Source organism: Pantherophis guttatus, chromosome 11 (assembly GCF_059756535.1).
Source record: "Pantherophis guttatus breed Tessera chromosome 11, ASM5975653v1, whole genome shotgun sequence".
Lineage (NCBI taxonomy): Eukaryota > Metazoa > Chordata > Lepidosauria > Squamata > Colubridae > Pantherophis > Pantherophis guttatus.
Window position 1 is genome coordinate 23,100,784 of NC_142073.1, and position 23,317 is coordinate 23,124,100.

Here is a 23,317-nt window from a genome sequence, read left to right on the forward strand (position 1 = left end):
GGAAAAGGATTTTGCCAGCTGGTTTGGTCTTTAATTCTTGAACGTCTGTTGGTGTGTGTGCATGTGGTTGGGGACAGAACAGTTGAATTCTTTCTTGAAGGCTTATCCTATATCCCTCTACAACAATGGCATTCGTGCATTTTGAAGCCTTTCGTATAAACTCAAGAGCTTCATCAATTTCTACCAAAATGGAGTGAGGAAGCCCTGGATATTTTCTATCTCCAAACCCAGGAAATGTCAGATTATTGATGATTGACACTCTATGGCAAATCCCCACCTCTGTCACCTCCTGCAAGTTGCAGCAATGGCCTACCTGAAAGAGGCAAGAAGCTTTCAGGTAAATGCAGATAAGCCTTATCTCCTTTGCCGGGGTCGGTTGGATATTCTTCAAGAACCTTTTTGGAAAATACGTGGAATGCCGGCTCTGTCTCAAAGCATCAGGATCCTGCAATGTGGCATGAAACAGGCATTGATGCAAATTATCATCAACGATGCTGCCTCCAATATATTAGACTTTCCCCTTTGCATCCCCAATTCACAAGATTTAAAACTCTGTGTCTGCAATTCCATCATGACTGCATAAGAATGAAATTAGGTTGGGTCACTGTGGATCAGCATAAATGTCAGCGTTCCAGAAAACCCCCAACTCCCAGTAAAGACACGGAAGCAGGCATTTGGCCTAATATGGCTTCCAAGACTGACAATAGGAACGTAATAGCCAGTATTGGTTATTACGATGAGCTGTGGTGGCGCAGTGGTTAGAGTGCAATACTGCAGGCTACTTCTGCTGACTGCCGGCTGACTGCAATTTGGCAGTTCGAATCTCACCAGACTCAAGTTTGACTCAGCCTTCCAGCTTTCCATGGTCAGTAACATGGGGACCCAGATTGTTGGGGGCAAGAGGCTGACTCTGTAAACCGTTTAGAGAGGGCTTTAAAGCACTGTAAAGCCGTATATAACTCTAAATGGTATTGCTATATTCCTTCCTTCCTTCCTTCCTTCCTTCCTTCCTTCCTTCCTTCCTTCCTTCCTTCCTTCCTTCCTTCCTTCCTTCCTGTTAGAATGCAATATTGCAGGCTAACTTTGCCCACTTCCAGGAGTTCGATTCTCACTGGCTCAAGAGGTTGACTCAGCCTTCCATCCTTCCAGGGTCAGTAAATTGAGGACCCAAATTGTTGGGGGCAAGAGGCTGACTTTGTAAACCGCTTAGAGAAGGCTGGAAAGCACTATGAAGCGGTATATAAGTCTTAAATGGTATTGCTATATTCCTTCCTTCCTTCCTTCCTTCCTTCCTTCCTTCCTTCCTTCCTTCCTTCCTTCCTTCCTTCCTGTTAGAATGCAGTATTGCAGGCTAACTCTGCCCACTGCCAGGAGTTCGACTCTCACTGGCTCAAAAGAGGTTGACTCATCCTTCCATCCTTCCGAGGTGGGTAAAATGAGGACCCAGATTGTTGGGGGCAAGAGGCTGACTCTGTAAACCTCTTAGAGAGGGCTGGAAAGCACTGTGAAGCAGTATATAAGTCTAAGGGCTATTGCTATCTTAGCATGCCTTGGGGGAACTTGTCTTTCATGATAATAAATCACATTAATGTTAATCACATTAATGATAATAGTTTAATGTGGATGTAGTAGCATGCTATTTAGACACATAATAGTGCAGGATTTAGCATTTTGTGTGAATCCAGGCTGTATGTGTGAACAAAAACAGGGTAATTCAGAGGAGAAGTATATAGGGTAGCACTAAACATCCTTCCTCCACCCCACTTTTCTATTCAAGATGGATCAAATAACTAAACCACTGTTTCTGAATCTTGACAATATTTAAGATGGGTAGGCTTCAACCCCTAGAATTCAGGCATAGGCTGCCTGGGGAATTCTGGGAATTGAAGTCCACACATCTACTAGTTGTCCAAATTGAGAAACACAGAATTAGACAGATAGTGTGGAAAAGGAAAAAAAATACTTACTAAAAAATCCTCACTGTTGATCGTTAACCCTTCAAATTTAGTGTATATTAATGTTTGAATATTAGAGTGAACAGTAATGAGATTGTCCCTCTGTAAATGGACTTTCAGCAAGGCCGTCTCCAAGTTCTTTAGGACTCTATAAAAACAAGCAAAGTGGAAACCATAGGCCTTATAAATGGAATATACTCTGGTGCAACTCAATAGTCAGTCTTCAGATTAAATAATTTATAGCATGAATTTAACGTAAACCTAGAGATGATCCAACATGTCATCAGCTAGAGAAAATAAGCATCTCTTGTATTTTATTACTCTTTGTTGTTGTTGTTGTTGTTGTTGTTGTTGTTGTTGTTGTTGTTGTTGTTAGTTGCGAAGTCATGTCCGACCCATCGCAACCCCATGGACAACATTCCTCCAGGCCTTCCTGTCCTCTACCATCCTCTGGAGTCCATTTAAGCTCACACCAACTGCTTCAGTGACTCCATCCAGCCACCTCGTTCTCTGCCGTCCTCTTCTTCTTTTGCCCTCAGTCTTTCCCAGCATTAGGCTCTTCTCCAGTGAGTCCTTCCTTTCTCATTAGGTGGCCAAAGTATCTGAGTTTCCTCTTCAGGATCTGGCCTTCTAAAGAGCTGATCTCCTCTAGGACTGACCGGTTGGATCGCCTTGCAGTCCAAGGGACTCACAGGAGTCTTCTCCAGCACCAGAGTTCAAAGGCCTCCATTCTTTGGTGCTCAGCCTTCCTTATGGACCAACTTTCACAGCCTTCCATTGCAACTGGGAAAACCATCGCCTTGACTATACACACTTTTTTTGGCAGGATTTATTGCTCTACAGCAGTGTTTCTCAAACTTGAGAAGTTGAAGATGGGTGAACTTCTAGTCCCAGAGTTCCTGCTGGCTGGCAAATTCTGAGAGTTGGTCCATATTTCTTAAAGTCACCAAGGTTGAAAGGCACTGGACTAAATAGTTGTTTTCTCTGTGTAGGTTAAACTTCTTCTATGGTTTCCATTAAAAACGTTTTCTAGAACATCTAACTTCCATCACGTATATCCCCGAAAGTCCTTCTTTTCCTCTGATAAATATTCAGAAATTATATATTCATACATTCAGAGTTCTTCATGCATTCAGACTTTGAAAGGCTGCTTAAAAGTCAGAAGCTGGAAATCTGATATATTTAGAATGCATGGTAGGAAGTGCTGCATTAAGCTGAAATTAAATATAGACGTAACATGCTGTCCACAGTTGGAGACCAGAGTTTATGACAGCTCCACTTGGATATACCAGCAATTTGGTACTTATTAGTTCAATCGATCAGAATAGAACTGGAAGGGACCTTGGAGGACTTCTAGTCCAACCCCCTGCTCAAGCAGAAGATCCTGTACAATTTCAGACTGTTTCCAAAGCAGAGCTATAACCCTTTCACTTCATAGCTGTGTGTTTTCTGGTTGTTAAGATTCCTGCCTTGACTTTGGACGGTGCCTAGTGAACGCTGGACTTTTGTTGCCTTGTGAATCCTCTTGTGTTGTGGATTTAATTCTGCCTGGTGGGTTTATCTTGTTTGAGAAACTTCCAAGTGCCTTGTGGACTCCTTGGCCATTGCTCTTTAGACTAGCATCGGTCTGCTTGTGTTGTTGTTGTTGTTAGTTGCGAAGTCGTGTCCGACCCATCATGACCCCATGGACAACGTTCCTCCAGGCCTTCCTGTCCTGGTCTGCTTGTGGCTGGATTTAATTGGGACAGTTTTGGGCAGTGGTGAAATGTAAAATTTGTTACCACAGGGTTCTGTGGGCGTGGCTTGGTGGGGGGGGGGTTTAATGTGACTGAGTGGGCGTGGCCAACTTTTTTTTTAAAAAAAAACCTTTTAAAAGCATTTTTTCTACAACCTCTTCGGCCAAAGAGGTTGTTAAAAAAATGCTTTTAAAAGCCTCTGACGATCCCAGCTGAGTTGCCTGATCGTCAGAGGCTTTTTTTTTTCTTTTAAAAACATTTTTTTCTACAACTTCTTTGGCCGAAGGCGAAGGGGTTGTAGAAAAAATGCTTTTAAAAGCCTCTGACGATCCCAGCTGAGCCACACGATCATCAGAGGCTTTTTTTTTTTTTACTTTTAAAAGCATTTTTTTCGGCCAAAGAGGTTGTAAAAAAAAATGCTTTTAAAAATAAAAATAAAAAAACCTCTGATGATCGCGCGGCTCAGCTGGGCATGTGGGGGGGGCAGGGATTTTTGCTACCAGTTCTCCGAACCACCCGCCACCATCGCTACCAGATCAGGCGATCCGGTCCGAACCAGGAGCATTTCACCCCTGGTTTTGGGGTTTTGGTGAATGGAATTGCTGTGGAATATTAATAAGCCCACCAAACCACGGTTACATGCGTGTGTGAATGAATGAGTGGGACAGCACAGGATCCCAGGTTCCCCCACCAAAATGATACAATTGCAGATTTTTTCAGGTGGCTTCCTTGAAGCTACTGTATATAGACTGGTCAAAAGGCAAACTTCTTCCCCCTCATTTTTATAACATAAAAAGTGCAAATAATAAGAACCTACTTCCTTGTCTCGTTGGAAGCGCATCCTGAGTCTATGTGCCCTTCATAGTTCTCCATAGCTGCAGTCACATCTACTTCTTTGTTGGGCGCTAACAACAGCAGGGGCAGCACAGAACGTGGGAAAGAAGAAGTAGCAGAAAGGAGAAAGAAAGAATTCCCATTAGCATCACAAGATCAGCATAAACAGAAAGGAGCCTTGGTAGTACAGTGATTTAATGCACCCTGTTATTAACACAGCTGCCTGCAATTTCTGCAGGTTCGAATCTCACCAGGCTCAAGGTTGACTCAGCCTTCCATCCTTTCTAAGGTAGGTAAAATGAGGACCCAGATTGTGGGGGCAATAAGCTGACTTTGTATAAATATACAAAAGTATGAAGGCTATTGCTTAACGCACTGTAAGCCACCCTGAGTCTCCGGAGAAGGGCGGCATATAAATCAAATTTTAAAAAAAAAAAAAGTTTGAAGATCTGGACAGCAACAGAACTGTTGGTCATCTCCAAGTGAGATTAAAGACCTTCAAAGCTGGCCCAAAGATGCTTTCTCAAGAGGCAACTGGACCAGTGAAATCCAAATTTTTTTACTACAGGTTCTGTGGGCGTGGCTTGGTGGGCTTGGCTTGGAGAAGGATATTGCAAAATCCCCATTCCCTCCCCACTCCTGGGGCCAGCCAATGGTGGTATTTGCCGGTTCTCCAAACTACTCAAAATTTCCGCTACCGTTTCTCCAGAACCTGTCAGAACCTGCTGGATTTCACCCCTGCTTCTCTCCTTAATTAGTTTCCACCCATTGCTTCTTGTCCTGCCCTCAGGTGCTTTGGAGAGATAAATACATCAAACCATGGATTAACTAGCCACCATGGAAGCATCCTCAACAACCCACTGCAGTTCTGAGGCAAAACCCTTGCAAAGAAATCAGAACTTCGCCTCTTTCTGCTTAGCCCACCAAGGTCTTTTACCTGATGTAGAATTCACAAAAACCCAGCAGGCAAAAAAGCAAAGGCATATTCGGGAATCCATTGCTGCATCACGTAGCCCGCTCCAAACAGCTGTGGAAAAAGAACCGAGATAAATTTAGGAGGTCTTCTAGTCCAACCCCCGAAGGAACAACACCTTTCTTGCTGCTCTGAGCACCCTACACAACACCACAAAGCCACATTTTCACTCTGGAGAGTCCCACCTTGGCAACTTTAAGACCTGTGGACTTCAGCTCTCAGAATTTCCCCAGCCGCTGGCTGGGGAATTCTGAGAGCTGAAGTCCACAGGTCTTAAAGTTGCCAAGGTTTGACAGCCCTGTTTTGACAATTTAACTTTAAATATTACACTCATTCATTTACCCCAGGCGTGCCTGGGACCCTAGCCAGGTTTTAAGAATTCTCCAGTTCCCCAGATGAGTGGGTACCATCAGCGGTGAAATCCACTTACCTTCACTACCGGCTCAGGAACGGGAGCGCATGGGAGCATGCGCAGATGGTAAGAAAAGCGATGTGATGACATCCCAGTGGGTGGGAGGAGTCTCCCGCCGCCGGCGCTATCAGTTCGGTAAGACGGATAGAACCAGGGAGGATTTCACAGCTGGGTACAATGCAGGGGTGGGTTCTACTTACCTCCAATACTGGTTTGCAATAGGAGCATGCACATGCGCTTCTGCATATGTGCAGATCATTCATGATGATATCTGGGCAGAAGGGCAGAGCCTCCCACCGCTGTTACTACCGGTTCGCAAGAACCGGACGAAACCAGGAGCAACCCACCACTGGTACCATGCATATCTCTGATGGGAGAGTGTTCTGGAGGGTGGTGTCAACCATCTCACTCAGTCATCCAGCAAAGAAAGACCCCTGGCCAGTGGTTGGCTGCAACTGGTTTAACAACCAGTTCGGTGAGCGTGTGCTTTGCACATGCATTTGCACTTCTCGGGCACGCACGCACGCAGCATTCAAAACCCACCCATTTTAAGCTCTAAAACTTACCTTCTACTGCAGCGCCAGTGAGTAAAACAGCTGAGGCACGGCAATCCGCTGGGCCTCGCGAATCAGCTGAGCTGAAAAACATGGAAATATAGGACAGGATAGGGCAGGGGCAGGTGGACGGGGCCAACCAGGTGGATTGGCCGAACCAATCCAAACCGGCAGCAGCCCACCATTCGTTCTTGCCAAGAGTAGACTTTACTGAAGCTTAGGTGATTACAGAAGTAGCGAAGCTGAATCTAAGGTTCTCCCATGCAAACAATACGGAGTAAATTTTCCTCTTCCCCCCTTCCTGCCATCTCCCCCCTCCCCTGGTTATCTATAAATGTCCAATTAGTTGCTTATATATTGTTTAGGAAACAGGTGCCTGAAGCTTCTCAAATATAGATTGAGGGAAACCAGGCTTAATAGCAGTAACTATAAGAGGTTTCTTGGAGTCTTAGTGGACAGCCAGCTAAATATGAGCCAACAGTGTGCAGCAGCAGCCAAAAAAGCCAACACAATCCTAAATTGCATTAACAGAGGGATACAATCAAGATCAAGTGAGGTACTAACACCATTCTATAAAGCCTTAGTAAGACCACAGCTAGAGTACTGCATCCAATTTTGGTCACCACACTATAAAAAAGATGTTGAGACTCTAGAAAGAGTGCAGAGAAGAGCAACCAAGATGATTAGGGGACTGGAGGCTAAAACATACGATGAACAGTTGCAGGAACTAGGCCTGGCTAGTCTAGTGAAGAGAAGGAGCAGGGGAGACACAATAGCATCTTCCAATATTTGAGGGGCTGCCACAGAGAGGAGGGGGCCAAGCTGTTTTTCCAAGGCACCTGAAGGTCAGACAAAGAATAATGAATGGAAACTGATCAAGGAGAGATTCAATCTGGAAATAAGGAGGAATTTTCTGACAGTGAGAGCAATCAACCCATGGAACAGAAGTTGCCTTCAGAAGTTGTGGAAGCTTCATCACTGGAGGCTTTCAAGAAGAGACTGGACTGCCTTCTGTCAGAAATGGTGTAGGGTCCCCTGCTTGGGTGGGGGGTTGGACTAGATGATCTACAAGGTCCCTTCCAACTCTGTTAATCTGTAATCTGAGGCTCAACTGGTCTTCCATTCCCCCCTTCTTCCTTATAGTTCAATCGTTCCCTCTTCCCCTCTCCCTTCCCTCTCCCCTGTTGCTAATGTCAGGCTGTCAGCTCATGAAGCTTGGATAGGAGAGATGGAGCCATGACAGGTGGGATGGGCAGAGAAGTCCCCTTTGCTTGGTTCCACAGAATGCCAGCTTTCAAAGAACGGAGCTGCAGACACCCATTCTGCCAGGATGTGGCAGAGGGGCAAAATTAAATTTCCTTTCAGTTGCCGAAGGTGGCTACGTCCAGTGATCTGAGCATCTTTACTTCTTAGAAGAGATCTTTGTAGATGAACTGCCTACATTCGACTTCAGCTTAAGCTGCAAACCACAAGTTACGTGTTCACGTAATGTGCTGGCCCTGCAGCTTGAGATGTAAATTCAGTGAGTGGATCACTTGGGAAAGAACGTTTAGCCCAAGTGCATCTGCAGGGCAGGTCAAAAAAGTCAAGATGGCATCCACAAACCATGCCATCAAGGTCCCACACTTTTTGGACATGCATTCTAGACACCCAAAGTTAAGGAAATCAACCATACAGTTAATCCCAAAGCTTCTTCTATAAGTATATAGATACATAAGTATAAATATAAATATAGTCTATCGATGCAACAAGTTGAAAAAGAAGTCGCAAAGACTTGATTCATGTTTATTTGTTGCGTACGTTTTATTGTTTGTATGTCTGTTTGTACTTTTTAACCAATAAAAAAAAATTAAAATACAAATACAAATGCCACCTCTGGCTGGTCCCAGAATGGGGAGGGAATGGGGATTTTGCAATATCCTTCCCCCAGGAATGGGGAGGGAATGGAGATTTTGCAATATCCTTCCCCCAGGAATGGGGAGGGAATGGAGATTTTGCAATATCCTTCCCCCAGGAGTGGGGAGGGAATGGGGATTTTGCAATATCCTTCCCCCAGGAGTGGGGAGGGAATGGGGATTTTGCAATATCCTTCCCCCAGGAGTGGGGAGGGAATGGGGATTTTGCAATATCCTTCCCCCAGGAGTGGGGAGGGAATGGGGATTTTGCAATATCCTTCCCCCAGGAATGGGGAGGGAATGGAGATTTTGCAATATCCTTCCCCCAGGAATGGGGAGGGAATGGAGATTTTGCAATATCCTTCCCCTAGGAGTGGGGAGGGAACGGGGATTTTGCAATATCCTTCCCCCAGGAGTGAGGAGGGAATGGAGATTTTGCAATATCCTTCCCCTGCATTGCCCACCAAGCCACGCCCACCAAGCCATGCCCACAGAACTGGTAGAATAAGCCACGCCCACAGAACCGGTAGTAAAAAAATTTAGAACTCACCCCTGGTCTGCACATGCACAGAAGCGTCCGGGCGGGTAGGCGGAGCCTCCTACCACCACCACTACCAATTCGCCTGATCCAGGGCGAACTGGTAGCAACCCCCCCACTGGTCCACACACTTCATGGAAAAGCAGGTTGAGGTCAGTTCAGGGGTGGGTTCTACTTACCTTTACTACCAGTTTACAGTGGGGCTGCGCGCCCTTCTGCGCAGCGCAGAAGCTTCTGTGCATGCGCAGAAGCGTTTTGATGACGTCGGGGTCGGCGGGCGGAGCCTCCCGCCGGTTTTACTACCGGTTCTACAAAACCGGTGCGAACCGGGGGCAACCCACCACTGGGTCAGTTGGGATAACCAACACGGTCTGCTAGGTATGTACACAGCTATGGAAGATCAGTTGGTCCTCTTCAGTGGTGGGTTCCTCCTGGTTCGGTCCAGTTCGGCCAAGCTGGTAGCGGTGACGATATGATGTCACCGAACCGATTCTCCCCACCCTCCCACCCCCCCCCCGTTATTCTTACCTTTTATTTGGTCCCACCCCCAATCTATTGCTGCCTCCTGAGTCCCAGCTGATGACTAGAGGGGAAAAAACTGCTTAAACTCTTGCGGTGGGGCTTCAAAGGGCCGCCCTACAGCTGATCAGTGTTAAAAGCAAACAAATGAGTCGGGTCGTAAGTGCGAGGACTGGTCGTAAGTGCGAGGACCTTCCAGAAATGACTCTGACCAGCTAGCCACGCCCACCTAGTCACATGACCTCCAAGCCACACCCACAAAATAAGCCACACCCACAGAACTGGTAGTAAAAAAATTTAGAACCCACCCCTGGACACGTGGATGCGCAGAAGGCAGAGGAGAGGAGAGCAGTGGAAATCTATGGGCTGGTCCTTGGGATGGAAGAGCCACCGCTGCTAGCGAAGCGGTTTTAAAAATGTTAATGTTTACTGAAGTCACTTATTTTATTAAAAGGTGTACAGTGGTTTTTTCCCCCCTCTTTTAAACTGATAACGAGAAGATCTCCCGCCACCAACAGCCCTGGCCAGGGATTCTCTTCTTGATCCTGCCTGCTGCACAGACGTTCGATTACTCGATGGACAGGATCAAGATTGAGGCTGGGATTAGACAGGTTAGGATGCAGTACAACAGGACAATTGCGGGACAGACGTGATAAGATAAATTAGATACTAAAAACACACAGCCAGGTTTCCAGTAACATGTTTAAGAGAAATTCCTCAGAGTATTAAGTGAAGAAAAAAACTCTGTTCAAACTCTTTAGGGCAGTGTTTCTCAACCTTGGAAGCTTGAAGATGATTTTACATCTTCTTGCATGATTTTACATCGATATTTCAAACTTTATTTTACATTAAGATGGAGGAAGGCATTTTTTGATTTCCCCAACTTTCACGGAGCTGCAGCATAAACACACCAAAGGAGAAGTTTCTGGTTTCCTGTTTTGTTTTGTTTTGGTACCAAGAAGCATTTTTGCTCTAAATTTGAAGCCTTTTCCTCTTCTTCATTTGAAAATCTTGCAAGGTCAGACATTGGCATCCTCCTTCCCAACTGGAGCTCCTAAAGCAATCCAGAGAACAGCCAGTTTTAACTTTGAATGCCTTTCAAATATTTGGGGATTACGGCTCCTAGACTTTCCACCCATCGTGTGAACGGTTTCCTTATTCCTAAGAAACTGATTTTAAACTTGTCTAAAAGCCTACAATGCAACAACGCATCTACCAGTAATTCTCGACAAATGACTCTAATGGAGACTGACACGGTGGCGCAGCGGTTAGAGTGCAGCACTGCTGCGTAATTCTGCTGACTGCCGGCTGACTGCAATTTGTCAGTTCAAATCTCACCAGGCTCAATGTTGACTCAGCCTTCCGTCCTTAAGAGGTGGGTCAAATGAGGAGCCAGATTGTTGGGGGCAAGAGGCTGACTCTGTAAACTGCTTAGAGAGGGCTCTAAAAGCACTGTGAAGTGGTATATAAGTCTAAGTACTATTGCTATTTTCCTCCCTCCCTCCCTCCCTCCCATCCATCCATCCATCCATCCATCCATCCAGTATTGCAGGCTGACTCTGTCCACACCAGCAGTTTGATCCTGACCAGCTCCAGGTTGACTCAGCCTTCCATCCTTCCGAGGTGGGTCAAATGAGGAGCCAGATTGTTGGGGGCAAGGGGCTGACTCTGTAAACCGCTTAGAGAGGGCTGTGAAGCACTATGAAGTGGTATATAAGTCTTAAGTATTCTTCCTTCCTTCCTTCCTTCCTTCCTTCCTTCCTTCCTTCCATCCATCCCTCCATCCCTCCATCCATCCATCCATCCATCTGTCCATCCATCCAGTATTGCAGGCTGACTCTGTCCACTGCCAGCAGTTTGATCCTGACCGGCTCCAGGTTGACTCAGCCTTCCATCCTTCCGAGGTGGGTCAAATGAGGAGCCAGATTGTTGGGGGCAAGGGGCTGACTCTGTAAATCGCTTAGAGAGGGTTAGTAAAGCACTGTGAAGCGGTATATAAGTCTAAGGGCTATTGCTATTGCCCATGATGGTCGCAAGTCATGACAGTTGTCCAACCCAATTTTATGAATATTAGCAATCTGGATGATGTGTACTAATTCTTATGCTTAGTTTCCCTTTTATTTCTACTCACAAACCTAACACTGTAACTGGATAAGTGCTATGCATTTTGTGAGGTTCTGTGTTTGATGGGTGGTGGGGTTTTTTTTTTTTGTCACATGATAATTTTTTAAGGTTTTTAAAGCATACACCTATAAACACTACTCCTCAGATCTAGAAAAGACTCCGTTGTTTCTATGGAAATGGCCATCACTGCAGCACGTTTCTATTCTATAAAAGTTCCTCTTCTATAAAAAGTGTAACCACATCCTTTGGATGATGAATCACTCCATGAAATTTCCCTTAGTGTTTAACCCATAAATAACAAAGAGAGAGAGATTTAATTTCAAACAATTCAATATAAAGAGAGGCTGCAGAAAAACCTAAACGGAGAACCTTCCTGGAATCTGGATCCGATGTTTTCCAGATGTGTTGGAATACAACTCCCATCTTCCCCAGCGCAGCAGGCAAGGGAGGGCCTCAGGATGTCTATGGAGATTCTCGGTCATCCAAGCCACGGTTGTCCTGAAGGTGCTTTTTCAAAAGGCAACTGGACTTCCTTGGTTTTGCCTTGGAGATGTTTTGCTTCTCGGGGCCTCACGAGTTTTTCAGGCCCTGTTCCAGAGCTGTCACTGGAGGCCCATAAAGCATCCTGTTTTTAATAACCTCTCAGGATGATATATCTGGCTTTATTTTAACTTTTCTTATCCTGCAGTGCATCTTCTTTCTTTCTGTTCGCTTTCGTTTTATTTTGTTGCGAGGTTTATCTACTATTTTGGGGGGGTTTCTTAGATGAATGAGTAAGATAATGTGTCAGTTCGTAACCACACAGATAGGACAATTTACAGAATATCTGTGGAGATTCTCGGTCATCTAACTCTAGTCCTGAGTTATGGTTGTCCCGAAGGTGCTTTTTTCAACAGGCAACTGGACTTTCTCATTTTTCTTTGATGACGTTTCGCTTCTCATCCAAGAAGCTTCTTCAATTCTGACTGGATGGTGGGGAATGGAAGGAAGGTAACCCCGATGACACAGATAAGGTCACCTCCAGGTGACCTTAACGACTTGCTAAAAGAAGGCAAATGACCAGCTGCCTCCAAGGAGTATAAATCCTTCCATTCCCCACCATCTAGTCAGAGCTGAAGAAGCTTCTTGGAAGAGAAGCGAAATGTCTTCAAAGAAAAACCAGAAGGTCCAGTTGCCTCTTGAAAAAAAGCATCTTTAGGACAATATAGAATAGAATTAAGAGGAGAGGAGAGGAGAGGAGAGGAGAGGAGAGGAGAGGAGAGGAGAGAAGAGAAGAGAAGAGAAGAGAAGAGAAGAGAAGAGAAGAGAAGAGAAGAGAAGAGAAGAGAAGAGAAGAGAAGAGAAAGGAGAGGAGAGGAGAGGAGAGGAGAGGAGAGGAGAGGAGAGGAGAGAAGAGAAGAGAAGAGAAGAGAAGAGAAGAGAAGAGAAGAGAAGAGAAGAGAAGAGAAGAGAAGAGAAGAGAAGAGAAGAGAAGAGAAGAGAAGAGACTTTGGAGGTCTTCTACTCCAGCCCCCTCTTCAAGCAGGAGAACCTATACAATCTCAGACAAGCGACTATCCAGTCTCTTCTTAAAAACTTCCAGTGATGGAGCATCCATGATTTCTGGAGGCCAGCTGTTCCACTGGTTAATTGTCCTCACTGTTAAGAAGTTTCTCCTTAATTCCAGGTTGCTTTCCTATATTATTATTAACACGCTCTGATGCTAAGGAGTTCTACTCCCCCTCTCCACCTGAAAAGAAATCTGTTCCAAATGCAAAACACAAGCAGAGGAGAGGAGTTTCACTCTCAGCTTTACTTTCACAGCAGCAAGCAGCTTTACTACAGAACAGTTGAGCTAAGCTATGCCCAGCCTCCTTCCTGTCTCCTTCTTGCTCACACAGCAAATACTGTTTGAGTTTCCAAACACCCCTCAACTCTCTCACACACTGACAGGATGCTAGCCAGATGAATACCGATGATTCTACTCCCCCTCCCCCTCTGTTCCAACTGCTAGTTGCATTATATTAACACACTCTGATGCTATGGAGTTACACATTCTACATTAAGTTTCAGGCTGCAAGTGTCAATTGATCAAGCCTGAGCACATAGTTTCGTAGCGAAGCACGGGCGTCCAGCTAGTCAATAATAATCCCATTGACCTGGTTGGTTGGTTTTCTTTTTCCTGACATTTGGCTCTTTTAGACATAATTTAATCTATGCCTTTACTTTCCTACCTGCCTTGTTTAATCCGACCACTTTCACATGTGTTATTTCCTTTCCCCTTCCTATTAAGTTTCACAAGCACACAACTTAACTATTTTTTCTTGCATTCATTTCGTATGCTCGCTCATAGTTTTTCCTGTTTGTTCCTCTTTCGTTCTAAGTTGTCGCCCTTCCACACGTGATGGCTGTCACCAGATGAGCCTCTCTAGATAGTGGTCTCCACTTCTTACTATGGTTTTGCTCAATCAAGCTTTCCCATTAAGCTTTCTAGGAACAAGGAAAAATTTAGACTAAGGGACCAATCTTAGTTGTATCTGCCTGCCACACCATTTTTTGCTAATAGTAATGAAAATACCAATCAGTTTTAGGAACATTGAGGCTTAGTAAAACCACCACAGCTTTGTTTTAACTTATGCATGCTCACAACTTACTGCTACACAACTCAGGGTTTCTAGCCTGGGTTATGAATACTTCTAAATCAATATATCATTGCTTGCAATCTACTAACTAGAAATATATGCAGTGCATTGAAACCAATACACAATGCCATTTTGTTAACTTGATCCTGGCACAAATTTACTCTGGCAATATATTTTTCCCCCTAAAGATTTCTCCATCCTGTTCCCGACCCAGGATTGAGGCAAGTTGAAGTCCTCTTTAACTGAACCAAGAGTAATAAGAATACTTTAATGCAATAATGTCCCATAGGGTCAAGGAGTATAAAATCTGTTAGTTACCCCTCATTTGAATTCAGGGCATCGCAAGGACAGAGAACTGCAAAGCTGGAGATAACCATCCCAAAGTCTAAATAAGACCATAGCAACATACAACAAATATACAAACATTTGTCTTTGAGTCCAACAAGATACGTTAATTTCAAAGGGCCAGAACAACATACAGTATCTCAAATTTTAACGATTGGAAATTCTAACCTTTACAAGTCATTTATATTCATAACACCAATATCAGGCAATCAATTGCTGTTACATGGCTCCTTTCATTTCTACAAGGAAGGTGGTAAATTATAAATGCATTATTAAATCTGCTAAAAAGATTAGAAGCTGCTTCTTTATAACCTTTCCCTTTCCTTCTTTCCTTCCTTCCTGCCTTCCTTTCCTTCCTTCCTTCTTCCTTCCTGCCTCCTTCCTCCCTCTCCTTCCTTTTTTTCCTTCCTTTTCTCTTTTCTTTCTTACTTCTTCGCTATTTGTGCTTCTTCTCTAATATTTGTATTGTTCTTATCTTCTTTAAAAAAAAGTATGTTAAAAAATAGAATTAATGCCCATAAGCAACCTTCAGCCAAGTCAAGAGAAAGAATCCAGACATGGAGCAGAGGAGAGCTGCTAATGGGAGTTGATGTCCACTCATCTTAAACTTGCCTAGATTGGGCGGGGGGGGGAACACACTGCTCTTTGCACATAGGGAAACATTAAAGTGATGCTTGTATTTCCCATTGCATTCCCATTGGCTGCTAAGACCTGGTTGCTATTCTCAGCTTTTTGTATATTACGAGTCCATATCGATACTGGGATTACTGATTGTACTTACCCTCACCCCAAAGAGAAGGAAGGACATTTATTTATCAGGATCTGATATCGGAGAGGATTTCCAGTCAATCCTGATCTGGCGAGGCTTGGATCAAGCACCTTGGTCAGAAAGTCTTCAGATGCACCCTGATTCTCCTGTGTTTGTTTTACAGTAATTGTCTTCTTTTCGAGAACTTCCTTTATCTCGGTAAGCTTCAGATCATTTCCGGACTTACAAAGAATCAAGAAAAGGAAATGCCAATGAGTCAAAGATAGCCAGAGCCGCCAGTGGGTACAACCTGGCCCACTCAATTCTCCTTTTTGTGGGTAACCCTTCCCCCCTCCCCCCCGGGGGCCTCCAATTGTATCCAGGGTGGGTGCAACTCCCAACACTTTTAGTTCCGATGACTGTTTTGAACTCCTGCACATGCTAATTTGCATCCGAAACCTGTCTGGATTACTACAGTGCGGCCTACTTGGGGCTGCCCTTGAAGAAAACCCAGAAGCTACATCTGGTCCAGAATGTGGCTGTGTGTGCAGGGATGAGCTCCCCTAGGTTTAACCATCTAAACACCTTTGTTATGCAAGGTGCATTGACTTCTAGTTTCTTTCCAGGTGCAATTCAAGGCACTGAGAATCACCTTTAAAGCCCTATAAGGCACAAGGCCAGGTTATCTGCAGGACTGCCTCTCCCTAAGGACATTTACCCGTCCCACCAGGTCAGATGGGGGTGGACATGCTCTTATTCCCTTCCCTAAATGTTGCCATCTGATGCTTTTCCCAGGCAGCCTCTGTCCTGTGGAACACTCTGCCCCATGAATTTTGGCAGGCCTCTGTCCTCCTAGCCTTCCAAAAAGCTTAGAGGAACTGGTTTTTCTCCCAAGCGCTGGGATAAGATTAGGTGACTGCATGCCAGAAGTTTAACTTGGTGCCGGATGCTTGTTTTTAATGTTTATGGTTTTAGTAGTTTTAATATGGTTTTTATGTTGTCTTTTTACTGATATTTTAATTCTTGTTTGGGAGCTGCCTAGAGTTTGGCTTAAGATGGATGGCTATGTAAAAATCAAACTAAACTAAACTAAGCTAAACTAAACTAAACTAAACTAAACTAAACTAAACTAAACAAATTAAAATATTAATTAAAATTAAAATATTAATTAAAATTAAAATTAAAATTAATCCATTCTTGGCTAGAGGAGACCGTAAAACCTTTTTTGTAAGAGTGCAAAAGTCAGTGTGTGTCTAGGAATCACCACCCAGAGGCAAAGTAGCAAGAACCAACTGCTAGCAACTAAGGTAGGTAACATTTCTTCACTAAGTGTGTGGCTGTGTTTGCACAACTCATTTTAGCAGATCATTTTAAAGTACATTGTGTGCCCATAGACAATGGCTGAGTTTGCTCGGCAGCCAAAATTTAAATCCAGATCAAAAACTATAACTGTTATTTTTATTCACAGAAGACACTATGCTTGCCCAGACAAAGAAAGCAGATTACTGTTTAACCTAAAGGCAATAGCTAGGTTCCCACAACACAATGAGATACAAATTGTCTAAACTCGTTTGACAATCTAATCTAGTTCTTGGCCCATAAGATCATGTTGTTGCGCCCATGAAAAAAAAATATCATGATTAAATTGTGATTCTTTATTCTGCTTTAATCAAGGATACATTTAAGGATGTATAAGGATGCATTTTGCTTCTCCGAAACCAGCTGGCAAGGTCACAAATCACGATCACGTGATGACAAGCATTCCAAATTGCAATCACATGACTATTGGGGGGGGGAGAGTGCAATGGTCATAACTCTGAGGACAGGTTGAAAGGCATTTTTTCCAAGGCTGTCATAACTTCAAACCGTTGCTAAAAGAACAATCGTATATAAATGCCTCTAAATCAGTGTTTTTCAACCTTGGAAGCTTGAAGATGGGTGGACTTCAACTCCCAGAAACCCCCAGCCAGTGCTGCTGGCTGGGGGATTCTGGGAGTTGAAGTCCACCCATCTTCAAGCTTCCAAGGTTGAAAAACACTGCTCTAAATAAACAGCTTTATAAAGCCCTAGTAAGATCACATTTGGAATACTGCAACCAATTTTGGTTGCCACACTACAAAAAAGATGTTGAGACTTTGGAAAAAGTTCAAAGAAGAGCAACTAAGATGATCAGAGGCCCCTGGAGACTAAAATGTAAGAACAACTGCAGGATTTGGGTCTGGCTAGTCTAAAGAAAAGAAGAATTGGGGGAGACATGATAGAAGTATTCCAGTATTTGAGGGGCTGCCACAAAGAAGAGGGAGTCAAATTATTCTCCAAAGCACCAGAAGGCAGGACAAGAAACAATGGATGGATACTAACCAAAGAGAGAAGCAACCTGGAATTGAGGAGAAACTTCCTAATTAACCAGTGGAACTGCCTGCCTCCAGAAATTGTGGGCGCTCCATCACTGGAGGTTTTTAAGAAGAAACTAGACAGTCACTTGTCTGAAATGGTATAGGTTCTCCTGCTTGAGCAGGCTGGACTAGAAGACCTCCAAGGTCCCTTCCAACTCTGTTAATCTGTTAGTGTTCTGTTCTATTCTATTCTATTCTATTCTATTCTATTCTATTCTATTCTATTCTATTCTATTCTATTCTACTCTCCTCTACTCTACTCTATTCATGGATTACATTACTTACAAGCACAATTGAGTCCAAAATCTCTGTTGCTAAGTGAGACAGTTGTTAAATTAGTCTTGCCCCTTTTTACCACTTTTCTTGCCACAATTGTTAAATGAATCACTGTAGCTGTTAGGAACACGGTTGTTAAGCGAAGCTGGCTTCCCCATTGACTTTGCTTGTCAGAAGGTTGCAAAAGGGGATCCCGTGACCCCGGGACATTGCGACCGTCATAAATATGAGTCAGTTGCCAAGCATCTGAATTTTGATCACGTGACCACAGGGATGCTGCCAACGGTTGTTAAGTGTGAAAAATAGTCAGTGCCATTGTAACTTCAAACAGCCACACTATCTCTACTGTAATAGGTAAAATGTAAAAAAATAAGGAGAAATCAGAAATAGCCTGCTTGCAACCTTTATGTTGTATTGATTGATTCGGTTTATAAACCACTCTTAATTGTTGTGGATTGTGTGCTATGTTCGAGTTTAATCCGAGTATCCAATGGGATCCTTTTCTACGTCACTGACTGCAAGTAGTCCTCAACTTATGACCACAATTGAACCCAGTCTGTTGCTAAGTGAGAAATTAGTTAAGTGAGTTTTGCCCCATTTTACAACTTTTCTTGCCGCATTTGTTAAGTGAACCGCAACAGTCGTTAAATTAGTAACACGGTTACTAATTAAGTGGGTCTGGCTTTCCCCATGGACGCTGCTTGTTTGAAGGTCGCAAAAGGGGATCGCAGGACCCAGGGGTGCTGCCACCGTCATAAGTGTGAGTCTGTTGTCAAGCATTCAAATGTAAATCACGTGACCCTGGGGCGGGGGTCAGCAACCTGTGGCTCCGGAGCTGCATGCGGCTCTTTGGGCCCTCTGCTTTGGCTCCCGGTCAGGTGATCCCACTGGCTGGCCCCGCCCCTCGCCCTCCACTCCCAGTCACTCCTTGCTTGGCCTAAGAAGGTAAGGGCTATGATGCGGGATGGAGAAGCGGCGGGGCAGACAGAGAGATACAGAGAGAGGGGGAGCAAGAGAGAGATACAGAGAGGGGGGAGGGAGGGAGAGAGAGAAATAGAGGGGAAGCAAGAGAGAGTTACAGAGAGAGGGGGAGCGAGAGAGAGGGGGAGCAAGAGAGAGATACAGAGAGGGGGAGCGAGAGAGAGAGATACAGAGAGTGGAGAAGCAAGAGAGATACAGAGAGGAGGAAGGGAGATTTAGAGAGAGGGGGGAGCGAGAGAGAGGGGGAGCAAGAGAGAGATAGAGAGAGGGGGGAGTGAGAGAGAGGGGGAGCGAGAGAGAGATAGAGAGAGGGGGAGCGAGAGAGAGAGAGATACAGAGAGAGGAGAAGCAAGAGAGATACAGAGAGGAGGAAGGGATAGAGAGGGAGGAGCGAGCGAGAGAGAGAGATACAGAGAGAGAGAGAGAGATACAGAGAGGGGGGAGGGAGGGAGGAAGATCAAAAGGGTTTTGGGGTTCCGGGTGTTTTTTAACAACCAGTTCTCTGCGCTAATGACCAGCTGGGTAGGCGTGGTTAGGGGGCATCATGTGACTGGGTGGAAGTGACATTGAGTTGGCCACGCCCACCCAGGCTTTGTGGCTCCCGCTGTTTTCTTTTCTGTGGGAAACGGGTCCGAACAGCTCTTTTAAGTGTTTAAGGCTGCAGACCCCTGCCCTGGGGGAAACGCTGCAACGGTCGTTAAGTATGAAAACCAACCACAAGTCCCTTTTTTTCCCCCCATGCCGTCGTAACTTCGGTCACTAAGTGAACTTGTTCTAAGTCGAGGACTACCTGTCTTCCATCAACTGGGCTGGATTCATAAAACACACCAAAGTAAACACACAAACCAAAGAAGTTGAGCGAGCGTTGCATTGAACAAACACACAACCCTTTCCAAGCTCCTTAAGGTCCCGCTTGGAAACGTCAGGGCAACTTTCCCGGGGCAAGGTCGGCTCGGTTCGGCTGTGGATGATGGGTCCGGGCTCCAGACATCCGGAGCGACCCCTAGTAGGCCAGTAGAAGGGAGCCGAAGCAGCGCCCGAAGCCCTTCCTCTCTCTCTCTCTCTCTCTCTCTCTCTTTGCCCCTCAGCCGGGCCCAGCCAGCCCCCGAAGAGACGGCGACCCCCGCCCTCCATCCCGGCCGCTTCCAGGGGGAGGAGACTCCAGGCAAGCCCGCTCCGCTGGCGCCCACCGCCGCCGCAACCCCCGGCTGCTCCCGCCGGCCGGCCGAGCCACCCACGCGGGGCTCAAAAAGAGTTGCAGCCGCCGCCTCAGGACCGGGGAGCCCCGCCGCGTCTCAGGTGAGCCCCGCGGGGGGGGGACGGCAGGAAGAGCGAGGCTGGCGGGGCTGAGGGGACCCTCTGAGGCGAGGAAGGAAGGAAGGGAAGAGGTGTGGGGTGTGAGGGGGGGTCTTTCCTCGTCGGAACGGCCGGCGGGAGGTTGAGGGAGAGGCCGGCGTGAGGCGCCGAGCGGGAAGGGGCTTCCCGAAGGGGCTGAAAGAAGCGCGGGAGGGCCCCTCAGAAAAGTTAAGGCTCAACTTTTCCTTCGCCCGCGGGGAAGGGGCGGCGGCGGCGCGGCGGGAGGAAGCGTGGGGAGTGGGCGGCGGGGCTTTATGGGGGGTGGGGGGTGGGTGAGGGGAAAGGACGGCCGCTTTCCCGCGGGGAGCCCCTTCCGAAGAGGGGGATTGTGAGGAGGAGGAGGAGGAGGCGCCGCCGCGCAATGACGCGCGGGGGGCTTCGGCCAAAGGAGGGCTGGGTGGCTGGCAGGCCGGCTTATCCGGGAGCCGCTGCCCGGGATCCACGGCCGGTGGATCGGGCGCTTCTCGGAAGAAAGCAAGCAAACAAGCGCGGGGTTGGGAAGCGCTGCAAGGCGAGAGCGCCGCAGGGTCGGGTCCGCCTGCCCGGCTCGGCTCCTCTTTGCGGGGGATGCGCAGCCGTTGGGTTGCCCCCCCCACCTTGAGCTTGCTCGGCCTTGCCCGCCGGGGGGAGGGGGGGCGGGTGGCTTTTGAGGGATCCGGGATTCCGGACCTCGGAGGAGTGGGAAAGCCGCTGTCCGGGCTCCTGGTCCCGGGGAACGGCCTCGCTCCTGGCTTTTGGTCCGGCTCTCCCGCCGGGATTCCTTGCCCGGTTCCGGGAGCTCTGCTTGGAAGGACGGCTCTTGTGGTCCCCGCCCCCGGGCTGCCTTGGATGGCTTTCGCAAAGGGTTTTAAGTCAGTGGGGAAATCCATTTTTTTTTTTACTACCGGTTCTGTGGGCGTGGTGTGGCTTGGTGGGCGTGGCAGGGGAAGGATATTGCAAAATCCCCATTCGCTCCCCACTCCTGGGGGAAGGATACTGCAAAATCCCCATTCCCTCCCCACTCTTGGAGGGTATATTGCAAAATCCCCATTCCCTCCCCACTCCTAGGGAAAGGATACTGCAAAATCCCCATTCCCTCCCCGCTCCTGGGGGAAGGATATTGCAAAATCCCCATTCCCTTCCCAGGCCTGGGGGAAGGATATTGCAAAATCTCCATTCCCTCCCCACTCCTGGGGAAAGGATACTGCAAAATCCCCATTCGCTCCCCACTCCTAGGGAAAGGATACTGCAAAATCCCCATTCCCTCCCCACTCCTGGGGGAAGGATATTGCAAAATCCCCATTCCCACTCCTGGGGGAAGGATATTGCAAAATCCCCATTCCCTCCCCACTCCTGGGGGAAGGATGTTGCAAAATCCCTATTCCCTTCCCAGTCCTGGGGGAAGGATATTGCAAAATCTCCATTCCCTCCCCACTCCTGGGGAAAGGATACTGCAAAATCCCCATTCCCTCCCCGCTCCTGGGGGAAGGATATTGCAAAATCTCCATTCCCATCTCCATCTCCATCTCGGGGCCCCGCCAGAGGTGGCATTTGCCGGTTCTCCGAACTACTCAAAATTTTCGCTACCGGTTCTCCAGAACCTGTCAGAACCTGCTGGATTTCACCCCTGTTTTAAGTGTATATTCTTTCCTGGATTCGTTTGAATTCATGCATTGTGTTTATTTTCTTTTGGGTTTTTGAAGCTTAATTCGGAATCCGAATCTTCTTTACGAATCTTAATCTTAATTCTGAATCTGTATCATAATTCAGAATTGGAATCTTCATTTGGAATCTGTATCGTAATCAGAATCTTGATTCCAAATCTTAATCTTAATTCGGAATCTGTATCATAATTAGGAATCAGAATCTTAATTCCAAATCTTAATCTTAATTCAGAATCTGTATTGTAATTTGGAATCAGAAACTGAATTCGGAATCTTAATTCTGAATCTGTATCAAAATTTGGAATCAGCATCTTAATTCTTTTCAGCCATCTTCAATGTTTGGCTGTCAAATGGCCTTAAAGGGCCAGCCACACACGAGCTCTGTGTTTGGGATTTTATTTCATTGTCAGCCAAATCGCCAGGGAGGTGAGCAGCCTCTTCCTGTTCTCCAGATTAGGCTAGGCAGTGATGAGAACTTTTAGAGTTCTGGGCATGGTTTGTGACAGAGAAGAACTATAGAGGTCAGATATTTAGAAAAATAATCTGTTGCTCTTTCTTTCTTATCATTCCAACTTCATACGGGACACCTCCATGCATTTCTCATAAAAACTAAAATTATCCTTATTACTTATTAAATGTGTATGCCGCCCCCAATTCACAGCAACTCTGGACAGCTCACACCAGTCCAACAAAGAAATCAAACCAATAATACATAAACGTTGGATGTAAGCTAGCTAGACTTTTGTGATTAGTCTTCTGCATGGCTTAAAAACAGTAGAAAACAAGTTGTACAGTATCTCTGAATCCACTGAAAATTTTGCTCTGGTTCAAATGGTTTGATTTAACTACATGTTGCATTCAAGCGTCTTGTGGCTTTTTTGTTTGAGGCTTAGAGTGATGCTTGAATCCGCCTTTTGTAGCTTGCCACACTGATTCTCCAAGAGTGGGTCATGAAAATCCCCCCACCCATCTCCCCCCACTCAGTGTCTCAGTCCCCTGCATGCCTCAACAGCCAGCAGGCTTGTGCAAATGAATCACTGGCTGGAAATTAGTTCCTTGTCTTGTACAAACAGCACTGCAAGTTCCAACAGGGATTCTAATGTTTTAAGAAACAGACCAGCAAACAGGTCTTGAATATGGTGACTGTAGGTTCATTGTGTACGTTGCCTAGGGGTAGTGTGTGATTCTCACATAAGCAACCCCCAAGAAAAGTGTGAGGTAGGAAACGCAACCATCAATTTCTAAAGATAGAATTTCACAGAGTTGGATTTATGCACACACAAAACACATTGCTTAGAATTGAATTAAATTAACATTCTTGATCAGGAAAACTGCTATGGGTCTCTAAAATAACACTTAAATTTGGATTTAGTAGTTGAATAGTTTAAAATTCTTTTGGCCTGCTTTGTAA

The 23,317-nt window shown here is 45.9% G+C and overlaps 2 protein-coding genes across 6 annotated transcripts in view; one reads left to right on the plus strand and one right to left on the minus strand.

Moving 5' to 3' along the window:
- The window catches only part of ADGRG5 (adhesion G protein-coupled receptor G5), a 34,014-nt gene extending 18,575 nt beyond the window's left edge, over nt 1-15,439 (minus strand). The window contains exons 1-6 of the mRNA XM_060695079.2: nt 15,288-15,439; nt 6,477-6,547; nt 5,463-5,552; nt 4,509-4,596; nt 1,968-2,103; nt 314-445 (exon numbers count right to left, since the gene is read on the minus strand). Coding sequence (XP_060551062.2) covers nt 314-445; nt 1,968-2,103; nt 4,509-4,596; nt 5,463-5,523 — 417 coding nt within the window. The 5' untranslated portion in view covers nt 5,524-5,552; nt 6,477-6,547; nt 15,288-15,439. The remainder of the gene's footprint in view (nt 1-313; nt 446-1,967; nt 2,104-4,508; nt 4,597-5,462; nt 5,553-6,476; nt 6,548-15,287) is intronic.
- A 4,114-nt stretch (nt 15,440-19,553) lies between these two features.
- Nucleotides 19,554-23,317, plus strand: part of CCDC102A (coiled-coil domain containing 102A) — a 119,690-nt gene continuing 115,926 nt past the window's right edge. For all 5 annotated transcript variants that reach the window (XM_087877010.1, XM_034425516.3, XM_034425519.3 and 2 more), the window contains exon 1: nt 19,554-20,206. The gene's annotated coding sequence lies outside the window, so the exon portion shown is untranslated. The remainder of the gene's footprint in view (nt 20,207-23,317) is intronic.